Genomic DNA, 17,763 nt, shown 5'->3' with positions numbered 1-17,763 from the left:
TGTAAACGTACTCAGTGTCAGGGGGCTGGGGACGACTCTTGTCGCCGCGCGCTTCTACTCGCAGATTGGCCGATCTTCTTTAATTAATTTTTCGTTAATTATTGCAAATATCGCAAAACAGTAGAGGTCCTTCCTTCTTAATTTGAGCCAATCTACCTTCACACTTCGGGATTGCGAAGTTTTCAGACATTCTGTATATTCAATTTTTGTTTATTTATTTTTTAAGGGTACCCGATTGATCACGTCGCCAATTGGTCAATTCAAAATGGGACTCTCTGATTGGTTAATCGTTGCTGGTTACCCTAAGCACAGGTCGATATAATTGGCTATGGTTAATCGCTACGTGGTCAAACGGGATACTCCCTTTATTTTTATATGTTCAATTTGTTATATTATTTCAAAATTTAAATGTAATAATTGTTACAATCTAAAAAAATTAATTACTAAGTGAGATTAGATTAAATCTTTAGAAATATTAATTATAATTAATTGAAATATTAATTTTACCAATAATGTAATAATAATAATAATAATAATGAAATGCATATAATACATACTATATCATATTGCGGATATAGTTGATGCCAATCTGCCATAATCTGACTGAATCTATTAACAGATTACTAGTATTTTGCTTACTGAGCAAGAAATTAAAAAATTATTTTTATTATTATATATTCTTTGGTATATAAAAATAATATTATCAAGATATAAAAATCTCTAATGCATTTAAAATTGAATAAAGTACAAGAAATGTACAATCAAGAAATTTATAAGTAACTGCAATGAAGGAAAATAAAATTAGTGTAGTAAAATATTATATAAGCTATGTTTTTTAATAGAGAAAATGTATATTTGTAGCCATTGTTGGGAGCAATTCAATATGTAATACAAGATCGTTTAAGATCATTCAAATTAAAAAAAAGTGCAATGTTTTAAATTTTCAATTCTTATTAAATAATTTTCTTTTTCTAGAAATAAAACTTTATACCAAAGATTTTAGGTTGTTTTTTATTTATTCTTGTATAAGCAATAGCCTTTTTTGGTATTATGTTTCTTTTGTCTTATATTCTTTATTATCTACCTTCATAAATTATATCTTTTTTTAATTTTACACATATATGAATATATGGAGAAATAAACTAAATTTTGTAAAATTTGATTATAAATATTATTACTCTATGTAATTTATAAGATTCATTATTTGTATTATTTGATTATCACTCGTTTATACATACATCACAATTAACAAATTATAATATAATAAATTTATACAGAGATATTATATTAAGATCAGAGATAATGTATTAATACATTCATAATTATCTTTAATATATCTTGATATATTTTAAAATATAATATAATCAGTTTACATCATTTGTTAATTTAAAAAATAATTTTTACTTGCAAAATTGCAATACTCCTAACAAGTCTGCATAAGCTTCTATTATCATCGATGAACTTTCCTATGTAATTTGGGTGTAGGAAGTATCTTGAGAAGAATAACAAAGTGAGCAATTAAATAGCCAAGTAATGCACCAATTATACAAGGAATTGGCCAAGCTTGCCAAGGACGATCCCAATCCAAAGGATTCACAATAGCACCTAGCCATGTGCCTAATATTGTTGCTTGTATAATGGTCCTTAAAGCATCTGCAAGGATATTGTTTTTTTGAGAATAAATTCCCATTAAGATATCCAATGCATTATCCACTCCCAAATGTAGACTGGTAGAGACAAAAGTTAAAATAATCAATGTGAATACAAGCATTGTTGTTTCTTCATGATCAGTCAATACAGGTGCACCAAACAAAATAATTATTATGTAATAAACTATTGACAATATAAATGCAGTGAGTAAGAATTTAAGAATCTCTTTCAAATTCTTCATCCAGGATTTCTTGGCTTTTGGTGAATTTCGTTGTTCATTCTTAATAATAATAGATGTCTCCATTTGAAGCATAGGAAACAGTAATTTAATTGTTTCAGCGAACATTAGTATTAATAGTACGGGTAAAAATTTGTATTTACCGACATTGCATAAATTATCATTGAATTTGACTAATATCAAAATTCCAGAAAGATAAATGCAAGTAAAGGAACAATAAGACAGTAATAATCTCTGTTCCGTTTTGTTTCCGATACCCATTTAGTTGCAATATTCGTGGAATTTGTTATATTAATCCTTGTTCAGGCTCCGCCTATGACTTTTTTTTATATAAAAAATGCTTTCAACTCAAAAAAAGTTATAAGAAAACTGTATACTGTTATATGTTTTATTGCACGTATTATAGAACATAGCATGATGAAAGAAAACAAGGGCTCTGATAGAAAGAAGCCTGAGGGTGCCATCACATGCGGCGTAACTTGCGTAAGCATAACTTGCGCCGACCAATCACATCGTTTCATTTAAGTATCAGCTTCCGCCTAGTTATTTTATGCTCTTTACGCTCAAGACATAGGATAGTGTAGGTTGAAGAGGCATCAAAAAGTTTTAATAAAATATGAATAACAATCAAATCTTCTTCCACTTTTGCCATCGTTTCTAAATAATTATTAATATTAAATTAGGATCCATTATTATATACTTTTCTGTGAATTAAAACCTCTGAATTACTTTCTAAATATGTAAATACTGTGTTAATATTCAAATTTTAACTTTAAATTTTAATTTTAATTAAATTATTATAACATAATTAGGATTAATAATAGATTTAATTAATATTTTTTTGAATAGTGAGCCTACTGGTATCACCACAGACTTCTATATAATATACTAGACTGCAAGCTCCTTATACTAGCCTTATATTCACAGACATCTATACTATATACTAGACCGCTAACTTGCGTCAAATACATGTCCACGAAATTTATGTACTAAATTCTCACGCATGCGTAACGTTGGTGGACAGCAGTCACGTTTGTGATTGGTTGATGTTATGTACAATGTACATAAGTATGTAATTTGTGTATAAACTTACAGTTGAATATAAGTTATTTTTAAACAATATATAATGTTCTTCGTTTTTAATTAAAATTTATCACAGCCTTTAAAGATAAAATATATCAAAATATATTTAAAAGGTATATGATATAATTAAAATCAAGATTAAAAATATATATAGAAGATTAAAAATATATAAAGATTAAAAATATATGTACATAACATTTATATATATATTTATATTTATTTTATTACAAAATTAAAAGTTTATAATGTAAAAAGTACAAGTTTTAAGGTGAAAACTTAAATATTAGCTGGCTACAAGTGTCCGCCATATTAGTTTTCCACCAATATTACGCATGCGCGACCGCCATATTACATGGTTTTCGGGGACACATTTTATGTACAAAATCAATGGGAGTTAGCGATCTAGTTATTGTATAGATATCTGTGCTTATATTCGTGTCCCGAAAAAGTATGTACTAAAAGTATTGTACTGCGCATGCGTCAAATAAGCTGATGAAGAATGTTATATATAGGCTGCGGTTCAGTAAGCGCTACAAGTACTGCAGAGCATTTGTAGCAGCATTACGGTTGGTTCACTTAGCGCTACGAGATGCTATAGTAAATCTTATGACGTCATAAAATACGTCATGCTAGCAGAAAACCACAGGTTTGTTCTTTTTAGCTGAACTGGCTGCACTAGTTCAGAAAGTGTACACTGAAACGTTCTTTTTAGCGGAAGTGACGTCAGATGCTGCTGTTCTTTTTAGCAGTACAGTACTGTTCAGTGCAACAGTTCACTGCACTGCCTGCCCTAGGTCTTGAGGTAGTGCAGCGGTGTAGTTCAATATGGCGACGTACATAAAACATAAACAATAGTATAACCTCTGATAACCTCTAAATAGTGAACCTGTAATTTAACCTCTGATTCAAATAATTGCGATAAAAAGAAACATAACAGTAATAGTGTAAGTAACATTAATATAAAAGATATAGATATTAATAATATTTAACATAAATAACGTAAGTAAAATAAGTAATATAAGTAGAGGTATTGTGTATAAAATACCTCATAATTTGATAAATATATTTTTTACATATAATAATTCTAATAATTCTAATTGTATAATTGTATTCTAATATATATATATATATATATATATATATATATATATATATATATATATATAGAAAATATCCATACAAATATGGAAAACTCAGAAAATATGGAAATCGGATACATATCAAGAGATGCAGCAGGCAATATTTTAGTTAATAAGGATGGATTCGTTACATGTATCTCTGAAGGTATTCAATCTATAACCAAGTGAATAAATATTAAACTTAACATGTTTTTATGTATAATAATATATAATAATATATTTGTAGGTGGTTTAAGTTTTCAAGTAGAATATAAAGAAATTGATTTTAATTGTGAAACCCTTTAGTGTACTGTTGGAGAGAAATGCATATTTGTCAAATTGCATAACAGTGAAGTAGATAAAGAAAATCATTCACCTTTAAATGTAAATAAAACATTTAATTGGACAGATGCCAGTACAAAATTATTTTTAGAATTATATAAAGAGAAAAGAGAACTATTAATTAATAGAAAGATCAAGACAAGAAAAATGTTATGGCAGACAATTTGTGAAAACATGAAATCTCATGGATTTGATCTCACCATAATGCAAGTGGAAAATAAGTGGAAATCACTTGAGAGATCATATAAAAATATGATTTTAAATAATAAACAGACAGGCAGAGGACGTGTAACATGTTTTTATGAGACGTAAATATGAATTTATATTATTTAGATTTGTACATAAGTATATATTAAAATATAAATATAACAAATATAAAATATATTAATAAGATATATGTATTTATTTTTGTTACACAGAGAATTAACAGAATTACTTGGCTACAAACATAATATAGAACCTTTGGCAGTATCAGGAAAAGAAGGCACTGTAACAAGAACTGCTCGAATGAGTATATCTTCGACAGAGGCAAGAGAAGAAGAGTAAGTTTGATAGAAAAAATTGAAATTTTTTTTATTTAAAAAATAATATGAAGTTAATAATTATTATATATAATTTAACATAATATAAACAGTAAAAATTTATATTTTTTAAATAATAGTTCTTTTATAATTTAATCACACGAGAGAACACTGTATATTTATCTTAAAAAATTTGTACAGACAGAACACAAATAATCAAAATGAAACTACATCGCTACAAGAAGAAAATAATTATGATGAAGCAACCACATCAAGATTTCAAGATCAACATCTTGAAGATATATCTACACAAAACACTGTAAATTACAATCTCAGACAAATATATAGGCCTCCAATAATACTTTTCCTTTTCGGCTGAGATATTTTATTAGGCATATTGTATTTACATACTCTTATGATTTTTTTTATTTTGAAAAGAAATAGCAATTCGATCACATTCAACATAACAGTAACATCCACATTGAGTGTGATATTATTGCATTTAATGTGATTGAGTTATCAGTTTTCCTCAAAACCAAAAAAACATGATACCAAAATATGTAGATACGATGTGTTCGAGCCGAGATATAATAGAAAATAGAAAGTATTATTGGAGTCTAATGACATATATATTATCATAATTTTATATCAGTATGATTAAAAAACATACACATTTTACAGCTACCAAAGAAACGAAAACAAGTAGGCAATACGGGTCGATTGCTAGATAAGTGCCAAAAAACTTTGGATACACTTACGGAGAATATTTCAGTTGAAAGAAATGAAAAAGTAAATATACAAAAAGAAATGTTGAATGAATATAAACAAATAAGAAGAATTTATGAAGAGATGACAAATACGATAAAAGAGCAATTAATAACTGCAAACAATTTAAGGCGAGAACGAAATGAATTGCTGCGAGAACTTGTTTCAGGAAAGACTGAATAAGATATTATTTAAAATAATATTTAAATAGTATGCACAGCAGTATTTATTTTTGTTTTTTTCAGTTATATAATTTATAAGTTGTTTTATTAATAATATAAATTTTGTTTTGTTTTTTTACTGTTACACATGCATATATTTATATAAGAATTAAATATTTTTATTATATTATCTATATATAAATTTTTTTGTTTGCAATATTAATTGAGAATAAAGATATAAATTTTTGTTTGTTTGCAATATTAATTAAGAATAAAGATACACTGACGAGATACTGGAGAAAGTAAAGATACAGAACTTTCATGTAGAAAGAACAATTTTATTTAGTATTGTGTTCATTAAATTATAAAAGTTTGTATAAATTATAAAAGTAATTATAATAAAAAAATACAAATTTATGTTTAAATATACAATATATTGTTTAATTTTATTACAAATTGCGTTATTACTACTCTGATTACTGTTTACTTATTTATTCATCAGATATTCTGTGACATATTTCATCACGAATATGTATTCCATGTTCCCTTTGTATATCCATTTCTTGAACATGACCCAGCGCTGCCATGTCAGGATATTCACTATTTATAGGTGGTTCAAAAAATTCCATATCTTCCACATTCGCCATGTTGTGAAGTACACAACATGCATGTATCACACGTACCATTCCGATAATATCTCTTAATTTTAGGTGATACAATTGTCGAAATCGCTGTTTGAGGCATCCAAATGCATTTTCTATTATAACACGGCAAGAACTTAATTTTCTATTAAAATTTCGTTGTGCCCGTGTTAAATGGCCATTATCTCTATAAGGTACCATTAAGTGTGTCAAACAAGGATATGCACTATCTCCTAACAAATAATAATTATCTAAAAAAACAAAAAAATAAATTATATATAACATTGAAATATATAATATTGTCGATTTTCCTTTTTCGTAATTTGTTTTGTAATTCTTTTTACTTACTACCGCAAAGTTCATGGAGGTCATTACGTAATGGTGAATTTTTGAATACTCTGGCATCATGCACAGATCCAGGATATCCAATAAATACATCAATAAATTTCATACGATGATTTACTGTTCCTTGGATATGTATCGAAAAATATTGTTTTCTGTTAATATAAGAATCAGGATCTTCGCCAGGTTTATCTATTCTAATATGTGAGCCATCAATTGCACCTAAAAAAAATACGAATATATATATATATATATATATATATATTAATAAGACTATTAATATAATAACAAGATATATAAATTACTCAAATATAAATAAATATTACCAATTACACCAGGAAATCCTTTTGAATCTTGATAAAATGCAGCTGTTTCTGCTTTTTCAATTGCATTTGGATATTTAATTACATTATTTGCGAAAAGTAATATAAAATCTGTTACTCTGGTAATAATGTTATATAAAGCGCTTAAAGTTATTCCAAACCTATCAGCAACATCACGATAGGATGCACTTTCGTGGCCTACGAACCAAAGATAACAAAGTATATGCTTTTCTGCTGTTATATTAATACGTCCTGCATCATCTGCAAAAATAATATATATGTAATATATAAGTATAATATTTATATATAATAATCATAATAAATCTAAATAAATAAAATATTAAATAAACCTTGCAGAGAAATAAATATCTCAGATGCGCTGAACTCATCTATCATTCTATATACTACATGCCTAGATAACCTGAAGTGCATGATGAAATCGATATTATTATAATTCCGTACAATATTTTCTACATAATTATTTATCCTCACGTGGTCTACTCTTTGGATAATTCCAAAAATTGCATGGAATATTTGCAATTCGTTAAGATCTGATGACATTAGAATAGGTTAGATTTTTCTCACTATTATATAAATAATTGTTTTATTTTAATTGATTATAATTTACCATCATCGTCAGCTTCATTTAATATTGGTAACAATAATGGTTCTGGTATTGCAAATAAATCTTCTTCATCAGATGATTCTGCTATTAGCGCATTATTTATGTTTCTTATATTTTGGTGCGCCATATTAGTTACTGTACTTGAACCGTTCTTTTTATTCTTCGTTGCACTCGTGCACTGACAGAATTTTCTGTGAACTCGCCAGTTCTAGTGCAGTCCCAGTGCAGCACTAGGTCAGCTAAAAAGAACAAACCTCACATTCCATGTCAGCTTATTTGGCGCATGCGCTAGTTTTGTACATAAAAATTGGGTACATTTAGGCCCGTATTCAGAACGCGCTTATAAAGATGTTAGTGCGTTGTTATCCAATAGAAGTATCTGTTTTATGTAAAATAGATACTTCTATTGGATAACAACGCACTAACATCTTTATAAGCGCATTCTGAATACGGGCCTTAGTATATAAGGAGCTCGCAGTCTAGTATATTATATAGAAGTCTATGGCCGGTATTCATAGTCCGATCTTATAAGATCGGATTATGAATACCGGCCTGTGGGTATCACTGATAGTCCTTAACATGGCCTCAAGAACACATGTTTAAAGTTAAAAAGATTGAAGTAAATATATACTTCAATCTTTTTAACTTTATAAATATTGCACACATTCCGCTTCACACATACTTGTATGCAGAGCATCGGTTCCCCATGATGCGTACTTTTCGAGACGCGTAGCCCAAGGAACACACTAAAGTCAAGAAAAAGTCAAAATGACTTTATTTTGACTCGAAATAGTCATGTGACGAAAATTTGACCTCAGTAACATATACTGCCCTGACAAAAATGAGACGTTTGTTTGGCGTTTACATGAACGTTTGTGGAAGTTCGTCGAGAGTTTAAAAACGATTAGTAAAGAGTTTGTAGAACAAAAATTGCAACACTGCAGCGTTTAAAAGACGTTTGTACGTTATAGCGTAATCGTAAACGTTTGAAAAGTCTGAGTAAACTCTGTACACGAAGATGTATCAACGTTTACTGAACGTACTCTGAAAAATGTTACCTCAGCATTGCAAAACTTTCATGTAACATTATATAAAGAGTTTGTAGAACAAAAATTGCAACACTGCAGCGTTTGATAAGCATTCAAAACCCAACAGCGTTATGTAAGTGCTCTTACAAAGTTTGAAAAGCATATAAACTCTCAGAAAACCCTCACTCAACGGTTGTTAACGCTTTATAAAGTTTCTTATTTTCGCCAGGGTGCTCATGACGGAAAAATGACTTGCGCTTGTCTTGCAAATTTAGTATAATGTTTGTCATTTATTTAGTAAACTAATGAGAACATACAATGTAAATCATGAATGTATTTATATAAAATGTCAAAATTCTCAATGTTGTGCAGTTTATTCACGGAATATACTAATTTTTAATTTAAGCGCGAAATTAGTTTAGGAAAAAGGTATCTAACATTTAAATGAGAGTGTAGATGAGCTGATATGTACAAAAATTATTTACTGTCAAAGCTGTTAATAAAACTCGGCTAGAAAAATTGTTCAAATTCGTGATTATGTTTAAATATCGAACTTTTATGAACCTGATACTTTTCCAAACACTAATTTAAATGATATTTCAGCTACAATAAAATTATAGGACAAACTTTATATTTTGTGTAATGTAAAAAAGTAGTGTAGTGTAAAAAATATATATGTTGTTTAATATTTTGTTCAATATATATACAGGGTGTCCTAGACCACCCGTACAATTCTTTTAAAATGAAAATAAATGGCTTTTATCAAAAATCGCGAACAATTTTTAAGTAAATCGGGTACGCCCTATCAAATGGTAATATTTTCAACTTTTGATTCCGACCGGAAATACGCCATCTGGATCGGAAGTTGAATTTTTTTAGGGGAATATGGTACTTTTTATTACAGATTCGAATTGTACGTGAGAAAATAAGAAACTTTTGTATCAAACGTTTTTTCTAAAAGTGCCTCTGTCAATCTTAAAATTTCAAATAGCAGTATATTGATAAAAATGAATTTTTAAGTGATGAAGAAGAAACTGATATATCAATTTTATATGCCATTCTTATAATGGAAAACACAAAAGAGAATATTTCTTGTGAAAAATTAATTAATATTAAATTAATATTAATATATTTAATTAATTAAATATATCAATATTTATTCAAGCTATATAATAAAATCTACGTAAAGCTAATTGACAAATCAATAAATCCTAACTTATAATAATTAAATTTCGCGCTAATATTTATTAAATGCATGAAGTAAGAGAGAAGGAGATCGAACTTGATAGCGCGCGAGTAGAGAAAATGGTCCCGATTTGTGGCACCTAATTGAGAGGGAGTCCGCTGAAAAGAATAGTTTCTCATGAATGGACGCCATTTGTAAAGCAGTGTCAGCTGTATACATTGCGTCACTGGTCGCTGCAAATGTTTGTTACTCCGATTTGCGATTAAAGCCAAATAAACATTAAGAGAAAAGACGTCTTTTTTTGCGTGCGTTATTCCGACAACAGAAAACGGAAAATATCGAAAAAAAACAATAAAACAGAAAAGTTAGTAATGGGAGTAAACTTGATTAAGTAAAAATAAATAATGCATAGTATTTTTTCAGTCATATAATGGAAGAAAGTTAAAAAAAAGTGCAGCATGAGACAGATAAATTGAAATTCAAATATTTGCAAAGAAATTTGAATTTAGTCGAACTGCCTTCTTCGAATTGGGGATTTTCAAGTGGAAACGACACATTTTTCGGTTTTATGAAAACAGAAAGTGATTACAGTATCAGAAAAAGAATCGCTGTGTCCCCAAATTTACATATTAATATTTATATTGATGACAAGATTATGCCCTTTTCAAAACATATAAAAGTAACAAATATTGATGTAATTAGCGAAATTTTGAAAACTGGATTCAGTTTAATTCTCATCCTATTGAGTGTACATATACGATATTTGCAAAATGCATCTATATTTATTTTACAAATTATACAAATGGAAAAAGGAAATAAAGTTCCAACTTTATAATTTATGCCCTGGCAAAAATAAAATGTAAACCGAGCGTTAACAAAGCATGAATTGGAGAATAAATCTAATGTAACGGAAAAGTGATGGAAGCGTAAACGAAGCTATTAAAAGGCGTAAATTAAAACATCGGAACGTAAAGAAAGCGGCTATTAAGTGTTAGAAAAGCGTTAACGAAGGGTCATCAAACTCTCCGACAAGCGTGAACGAAATATCCTTCAAATGTAAACGGAGCGTCATCAAACTCCTTAAGGAACGTAAACGAAACGTTATCGAACTCTCCGACAAACATGAGTGAAATATCTAATATAATTTTTAAAGAACGTAAATGAAATATCATCAAACTTATTGGCGAATACGAATGAAATGTTTATACTCTACTATATTTATACTGTACCGTTAATATTGCACTTTACATTTTAAATAGGTAATAAACGGATTATTTTCGTTTATTCGCCAGACATTTACTTGTCCGACTTATAAAATCAATTTAATATCTGAAGCTCCTGCATCGAGATCAGAAATTAAATTGAAGTATATCTTTAATCTTATTTGTTACTCTTTGTAAACTTTATATAATTTTCATAACTAAACTTAAATACGAGAAAGATAGCGCATCGCATGTCGCGTAACGGTAAACGAACGAACTAACAGATCCTTGCATGCTCGCGCGAAATTTTGACGTCCTTAAAAATATTTCTTTAAATTGTTAAAGTGTAAGAAAAGTATTTCATACATGTTTTGTGCAGTGTTTAAGCGTTGAAGAAATGTGGATGAAGAGTTTCTAAGTCAATCAATCATTGAAGTGTATAGGAAATATTGGAGTGCTTCGTTCACATTTTATATAGAGCGTTTAGGAAGTGTAAATGAAGAGTTTCTAAAATGTCAATCATTGAATGTACGAGAAGCGTATTGGAGTGCTTCGTTTACATTTTATGGAGCGTTTAGGAAGTGTAAATGAAGAGTTCCTAAAATGTCAATCATTGAAGTGTGCGAGAAGCGTATTGGAGTGCTTCGTTTACATTTTATGGAGCGTTTAGGAAGTGTAAATGAAGAGTTCCTAAAATGTTAATCATTGGAGTGTGCGGGAAGCGTATTGGAATGCTTCATTTACATTTTATGGAGCGTTTAGGAAGTGTAAATGAAGAGTTCCTAAAATGTCAATCATTGAAGTGTGCGGGAAGCGTATTGGAATGCTTCGTTCACATTTTATGGAGCGTTTAGGAAGTGTAAATGAAGAGTTTCTAAATGTCAATCATTGAAGTGTGTGAGAAGCGTATCGGAGTGCTTCGTTCACATTTTATGGAGCGTTTGGGAAACGTAAAGGAAAACATAAAATATTAAAGTGGAAGGGAAGTGTAACGGAATGCTTCGTACACACTTTATGGAGCGTTCAAGAAATATGCATGAAGATTTAAAATCGTGAAGAGTTAATGGGAAGTTAATGAAGCTTCTAAGAAGCGTTTATTCTGTGCGTTTACGCTTCTTTGACACTTCGAGAAGCGTTTAATTTTCACCAGGGTGTTGTTTTTGTTTTTCACAGATGCGACTTTTTTTGCTGAACTCGTTGATGCCTCTTGCAGCAATTCCATTATCACACCAATTATTAAACATTTTTTCCGTGCAAGCAAGTAAAAAGGCTTTCCTTCCTTGAAGAATCTTTCTTTCCTCCTTTGGTGGTGCATCCGCGTATCCAACATGCCATTTTTATCATGAAAAATGCATAAAGCCACAGATAAACAATTGGATAAAGCCGGGCTGGTCGGGTAAGGTTAATAATTGTAAATGGCGCCCAACCATAAGAAACTATTCTTTTCAGCGGACTCCCTCTCAATTAGGTGCCACTTTTTGGGACCACTTTTGTTTCATGGAGTTCGATCTCCTTCTCTCTTACTTCATGATTAAATGCATGAAACTGCATGGAGTGTCACCTCAATATAGTTAGCAGACAAATTCAATATTTCGCATTTTCTATTATTGCATTCGTTTGGGAATCATTTGGGCAAGTTTAGGAAAGCATTTTCATAGTTTGGGAAATAATAGTTTATTTATAATTAATAAAAATAAGTTCGGCGTATAGTTAGCAGAAATAATTTTAAAAAAAATTTTTTTTTTTTTTTAATCAACGTAGAATTATTTGGGAAACACTTCTGTAACGGTCCCATAGTTTGGGAAATAATAATTTCAATGTAATTAATAAACGATCATATAGTTAGCAGACAAATTTGATATTCTCTATTATCTATTAAACCAATCGCTTGGGAATCGTTTGGACACATTTAGGAATAGATTCTCATAGTTTAGGAAATAATAGTTTATTTATAATTAATTAAAATAAATTGAGCGTATAGTTAGCAGACATAAATATTTAAAAAAAAATTTTTTTTTTTTAATTAACGTGAAATTATTTGGGAAATATGTCTGTAATGTTTTTAACATTTGGGAAATAATTATTTCATCTGAAAATCGGTAAATATGTCGATGAAAGGAGCCCGCCTCGACCTCCGGGAACATAGCCGGGCAACATCGACTTTTTTAATTTTTTTTTTTTTTAATCGGTTGTTGGTTAATTTCTTACGACAAGCATGGAGCTGACACACACACACACACACACACACACACACGGGGGGGTGCAAGGGGGGCCTTTGGCCCCTCTCCCGCACCCACCCCGTCCCCCTCGCTTCGCGTGAAAAGTTGCAAAGTGGAACCTCGCTTCGCGTGGAAAGTTGCAAAGTGAAACCTTGCTTCGCGTGGAAAGTTGCACCCTCCTGCACCCACCCCGCCGGTAGGGGTGCCTACGGTAGGGTGCAACTTTCCACGCGAAGCGAGGTTCCATTTTGCAACTTTTCACGCGAAGCGAGGGGGACGGGGTGGGGGACGGGGTGCGGGAGGGGGGCCGAAGGCCCCCCTTGCACCCCCCCCCGTGTGTGTGTGTGTGTGTCAGCTCCATGCTTGTAAGAAATTAACCAACAAACGATTAAAAAAAAAAAAAAATTAAAAAAGTCGAAGTTGCCCGGCTATGTTCCCGGAGGTCGAGGCGGGCTCCTTTCATCGACATATTTACCGATTTTCAGATGAAATAATTATTTCCCAAACGTTAAAAACATTACAGACATATTTCCCAAATAATTTCACGTTAATTAAAAAAAAAAATTTTTTTTTTAAATATTTATGTCTGCTAACTATACGCTCAATTTATTTTAATTAATTATAAATAAACTATTATTTTCTAAACTATGAGAATCTATTCCTAAATGTGTCCAAACGATTCCCAAGCGATTGGTTTAATAGATAATAGAGAATATCAAATTTGTCTGCTAACTATATGATCGTTTATTAATTACATTGAAATTATTATTTCCCAAACTATGGGACCGTTACAGAAGTGTTTCCCAAATAATTCTACGTTGATTAAAAAAAAAAAATTTTTTTTAAAATTATTTCTGCTAACTATACGCCGAACTTATTTTTATTAATTATAAATAAACTATTATTTCCCAAACTATGAAAATGCTTTCCTAAACTTGCCCAAATGATTCCCAAACGAATGCAATAATAGAAAATGCGAAATATTGAATTTGTCTGCTAACTATATTGAGGTTGGAGTGTCTCAGGTCCGAATTCATAGTCGTTTCTCAAATCTTAAGATTAGAGAATTTCTTAAATCTATCCTAATACGACCATTTCATTGGTTGAGCTATCCTATTCAACCAATGAAATGGTCGCATTAGGATAGATTTAAGAAATTATCTAGTCTTAAGATTTGAAAAACGACTATGAATTCGGACCTCACTTCGCGAGGTAAGGCAATCCATGCGGTCTCATGCACCGGAAGAGGCGGGGCAATACAGTTGAGAGTAGGTTGGACTCATAACATATTAACATATAGCGTTTTCGACGGGTCGTTCTTGCCGGGTTCAATCGCTCTAGAGTACCCAGACCACTGAAATATATACTAACTGGAATGAGCGCTGGGCCTGTCGGTGCGTGACGAGAGAGAGCATGTCAAGGTGTCTCTCGTATCGCTCTGTCCTTGTTTAATACAGTCTGAATCAAAATTATTAAAGTCTTTATTAGCTACACTGTAACTTATATATTTCAGTGTTCTGATGTTATGACTTTTTGCTCGGACTGTATGCGATCCTCCCTACTCTTGACCACAATATAAGTTAGACAAAGATAACCGAGGAACTTGGGACCTCTCTCTCGTCACGCACGGAGACAATGGTTTTGTACGCCAGCGCTCATTCCAGTTAGTATATATTTCAGTGACCCAGACAGCACCAAAAGGCCAAAAGATGTCTTAAAGGCCTGTGTCCACGATGCTAGAAATCGGTCCGAGTTCTCGATCGGAGAAAAAGTTACTAAAACTCGAATCGTGTACACAGGCAACTCGAATGAATATCTCGAATAGAAATCTCGAACAGAAAAATGCATCCTGTCCCATATTTCCATACTAGTTACTAGACTTATATAGATTATTCGGAGAATTATTCTTCTCTAACATTTTTATATTGGATGTGCTCTGTGTTTCACGCTTCTTACTGCTAAATTAAACGAATCAAAACTCTAGTATCAAATTATGTAGGAACAAATCTATTATATATATATTATAAGATATTGTTTTTATTACAATTTATAACAATTAGAATTTCACAATATTTTTATATTGTTTTTCTTTCCAATATTTTAATGTTGATATAAATTATACTAACTATAACCTCGCATACTAGAGTTAAGAGTTAGGACACCGCGTGATGATTTCTAATTGGACGCGCCATTTATAGGGAAGCAGTGAGTGAGAAAGAGACAGAAAAGAAGAAGGAAGAAGACAAAGCTATTCGAGACATGTCACGGTAAATAATGTATAGGTATGTATTAAAAATAATTCAAATATAACAAAGAATTAATTTTTATATCTATTTCATTTCATATAACGATTATTAAGTGATATTTACTAATAAAACGTATTCTTTTATTGTAAATTTATATACTTAAAACTGAGATATAACTAACCTTAATGTAAAACTTTAAACTTATATATAAAAATAGTTTGGAAAGAAAATTTTAAATTAAAAAACAAATCATAAATTACAAATAGATACAAATAAATTACAATAATATAAATTAAAAATATAATATAAATAATTCCAAGTAGCAAACAAATGTATAAAAAAATGTTTCAAACTTATTTTCAAAGATATTTTCAAAATGGTAAAATAATTGGATAATATCTCTTTTTATTCATTAAAAGAACGTTTATTTTAATGTTTCTGTAATATGAATATTTATTTAATGCTTATTAAATATTTATTTCATTAATATTTTATTAATGAAATATTAAATATTTAATAAACGTTAAATAAATATTTATATTACATTATATTAACGTTAAAATTTGCTACTTAGAATATATTACAGAGTTTTTTATTATTTATTAACATAAATAAAATATAAACCTCTATTTAATAGAACGTACATGATAGAATAGAATATAAGAATGATATGAATATTGATCTTTCAAATTGCGCGCGCTACAGTTCCCTATTAATGGCGGACGTTGTCCTAACTCTTAAGCCCCTTGCACAATGCTAGGCAACAGGCAATAGAAATAAGGAATAGAAACTATTCACCAATAAATACGCGGAACAGAAAATATTCGCCAATAGGAGCAGAGAATAGATACTATTTCTGTTCTTATTGCCTGTTGCCTAGCATTGTGCAAGGGGCTTTACTTGAGGAACTCTATCGCATACTTGACTATGGGTGCGTTCCGATTTACGCACCCATAGTCAAGTATGCGATAGAGTTCCTCAAGTAAAGCCCCTTGCACAATGCATAGACTGCATTACTGTTGCGCAGCGCTTCGAAATCGTTCCGTTTTATCAATGTGCATGAAGCGCTTTAATTATTCGGAACGGTGTCTGTGCATTCTATGCGCTAATACGATTTGAAAATGGTACAATAGTAAAAAAAATAAATAAAAATAGAATAAAATAATAAATACAAATAAAATAAAAAAATAAATAAATATAAATAAATAATAAATATAAATAAAATAAAATAATAAATTAAGGTAAAATAATATATTAATATTAGCTTGGCTTGCTTTCTCCATATCATTTTTATTTAAAAACAAAGATTATTTTATTAGTTTCTTCAATTAAAACTGGAAATTCATCTAATTGTTGTTTTTCCATCGTCACAAAGAATCTGTTATCTGTTATTGCGTTCCGAATTACGCATAAAACGCATAGATCGCATAAACGCATCAACGCATCAACTGCCTCAAGTCGAGAGTAGAGGCAGTCAATGCGCTGGAAGGGTGCTAAGAATTTAGTACGGTTAGTACAATCTGGAGAATTCTCAGCGCTACTAAAGCGCTACCAATGCGCGCATTGGTTAAATCGGAACGATTTTCTATGCAGTCTACGCGCTTCATGCATAATTCGGAACGCACCCTATAACGCTATCTACCATTGACATCTGAATGATAGACGGAGCCATTTGAGAGGGGTAAAGGTGAAAGCACATAAAATTGCATAGGCGCATAACCATAAACATAAGGATATTGATTAGTCCACAAGTATATGCATAAGAAAATGAACCAATCAATTTCTTTATGTTTATGGTTATACGCCTATGCAATTTTATGTGCTTTCACCTTAACTGATAAATGCAGTAAGGGGGGGAGTGCATGAACTTCGGTTAATTCCGTCAACGTTCGACTATATTCGGCATAATTTGACATTACATGACGATTCCATTGACATCATCGATTCTCAACTAGATTTTCACAGAAATGTTTAAAAAGTGTTTATTTAGAGAAAATCGCTAACGCCGCTAAATATAAAAATAATATGAAAATATATAATAATATTAAATAATATATAAAATATACATATATA

General features: G+C 30.4%; 2 protein-coding genes and 1 long non-coding RNA gene across 3 annotated transcripts; 2 read left to right on the top strand and 1 right to left on the bottom strand.

Annotated features, from left to right (window-relative positions):
* Positions 1-1,311: 1,311 nt before the first annotated feature.
* On the bottom strand, positions 1,312-2,341 carry Pig-f (phosphatidylinositol glycan anchor biosynthesis class F). Its single transcript, XM_083099478.1, has 2 exons — positions 2,032-2,341; positions 1,312-1,653 (listed from the first exon to the last, which is right to left on the bottom strand). Exons 1-2 carry the CDS (start codon positions 2,147-2,149, stop codon positions 1,451-1,453), a joined length of 321 nt encoding a protein of 106 aa, XP_082955604.1. The 5' UTR covers positions 2,150-2,341; the 3' UTR covers positions 1,312-1,450.
* A 2,050-nt stretch (positions 2,342-4,391) lies between these two features.
* On the top strand, positions 4,392-6,354 carry LOC145971411 (uncharacterized). The gene is made up of 4 exons (XM_083099033.1): positions 4,392-4,739; positions 4,851-4,973; positions 5,154-5,271; positions 5,634-6,354. Exons 1-4 carry the CDS (start codon positions 4,579-4,581, stop codon positions 5,898-5,900), a joined length of 669 nt encoding a protein of 222 aa, XP_082955159.1. The 5' UTR covers positions 4,392-4,578; the 3' UTR covers positions 5,901-6,354.
* Positions 6,355-10,163: 3,809 nt separating this feature from the next.
* Positions 10,164-10,862, top strand: LOC145971412 (uncharacterized). The gene is made up of 2 exons (XR_014438873.1): positions 10,164-10,387; positions 10,447-10,862. It is a non-coding gene; the product is annotated as an uncharacterized LOC145971412 (long non-coding RNA).
* The last annotated feature ends 6,901 nt before the right edge of the window (positions 10,863-17,763 follow it).

Source organism: Camponotus vicinus, unplaced genomic scaffold (genome assembly GCF_025532165.1).
Source record: "Camponotus vicinus isolate PSW18456_S1 unplaced genomic scaffold, iyCamVici1.0 SCAF_5, whole genome shotgun sequence".
Classification (NCBI taxonomy): domain Eukaryota; kingdom Metazoa; phylum Arthropoda; class Insecta; order Hymenoptera; family Formicidae; genus Camponotus; species Camponotus vicinus.
Note: the sequence above shows the minus strand (reverse complement) of the source record. Positions and strands in the feature narration are given on the sequence as shown.

Excerpts from the sequence above, each read along its gene's own strand:
- Pig-f (XM_083099478.1), bottom strand. The coding sequence starts at position 2,149 with ATGGGTATCGGAAACAAAACGGAACAGAGATTATTACTGTCTTATTGT. Across the intron at positions 1,654-2,031 it reads TGATAATTTATGCAATGTCG|ATGCTTTAAGGACCATTATA; the intron begins GTAAATACAAAT and ends ATATCCTTGCAG.
- LOC145971411 (XM_083099033.1), top strand. The coding sequence starts at position 4,579 with ATGTTATGGCAGACAATTTGTGAAAACATGAAATCTCATGGATTTGAT. Across the intron at positions 4,740-4,850 it reads GTAACATGTTTTTATGAGAC|AGAATTAACAGAATTACTTG; the intron begins GTAAATATGAAT and ends TTTGTTACACAG. Across the intron at positions 4,974-5,153 it reads ACAGAGGCAAGAGAAGAAGA|ACAGAACACAAATAATCAAA; the intron begins GTAAGTTTGATA and ends AAATTTGTACAG.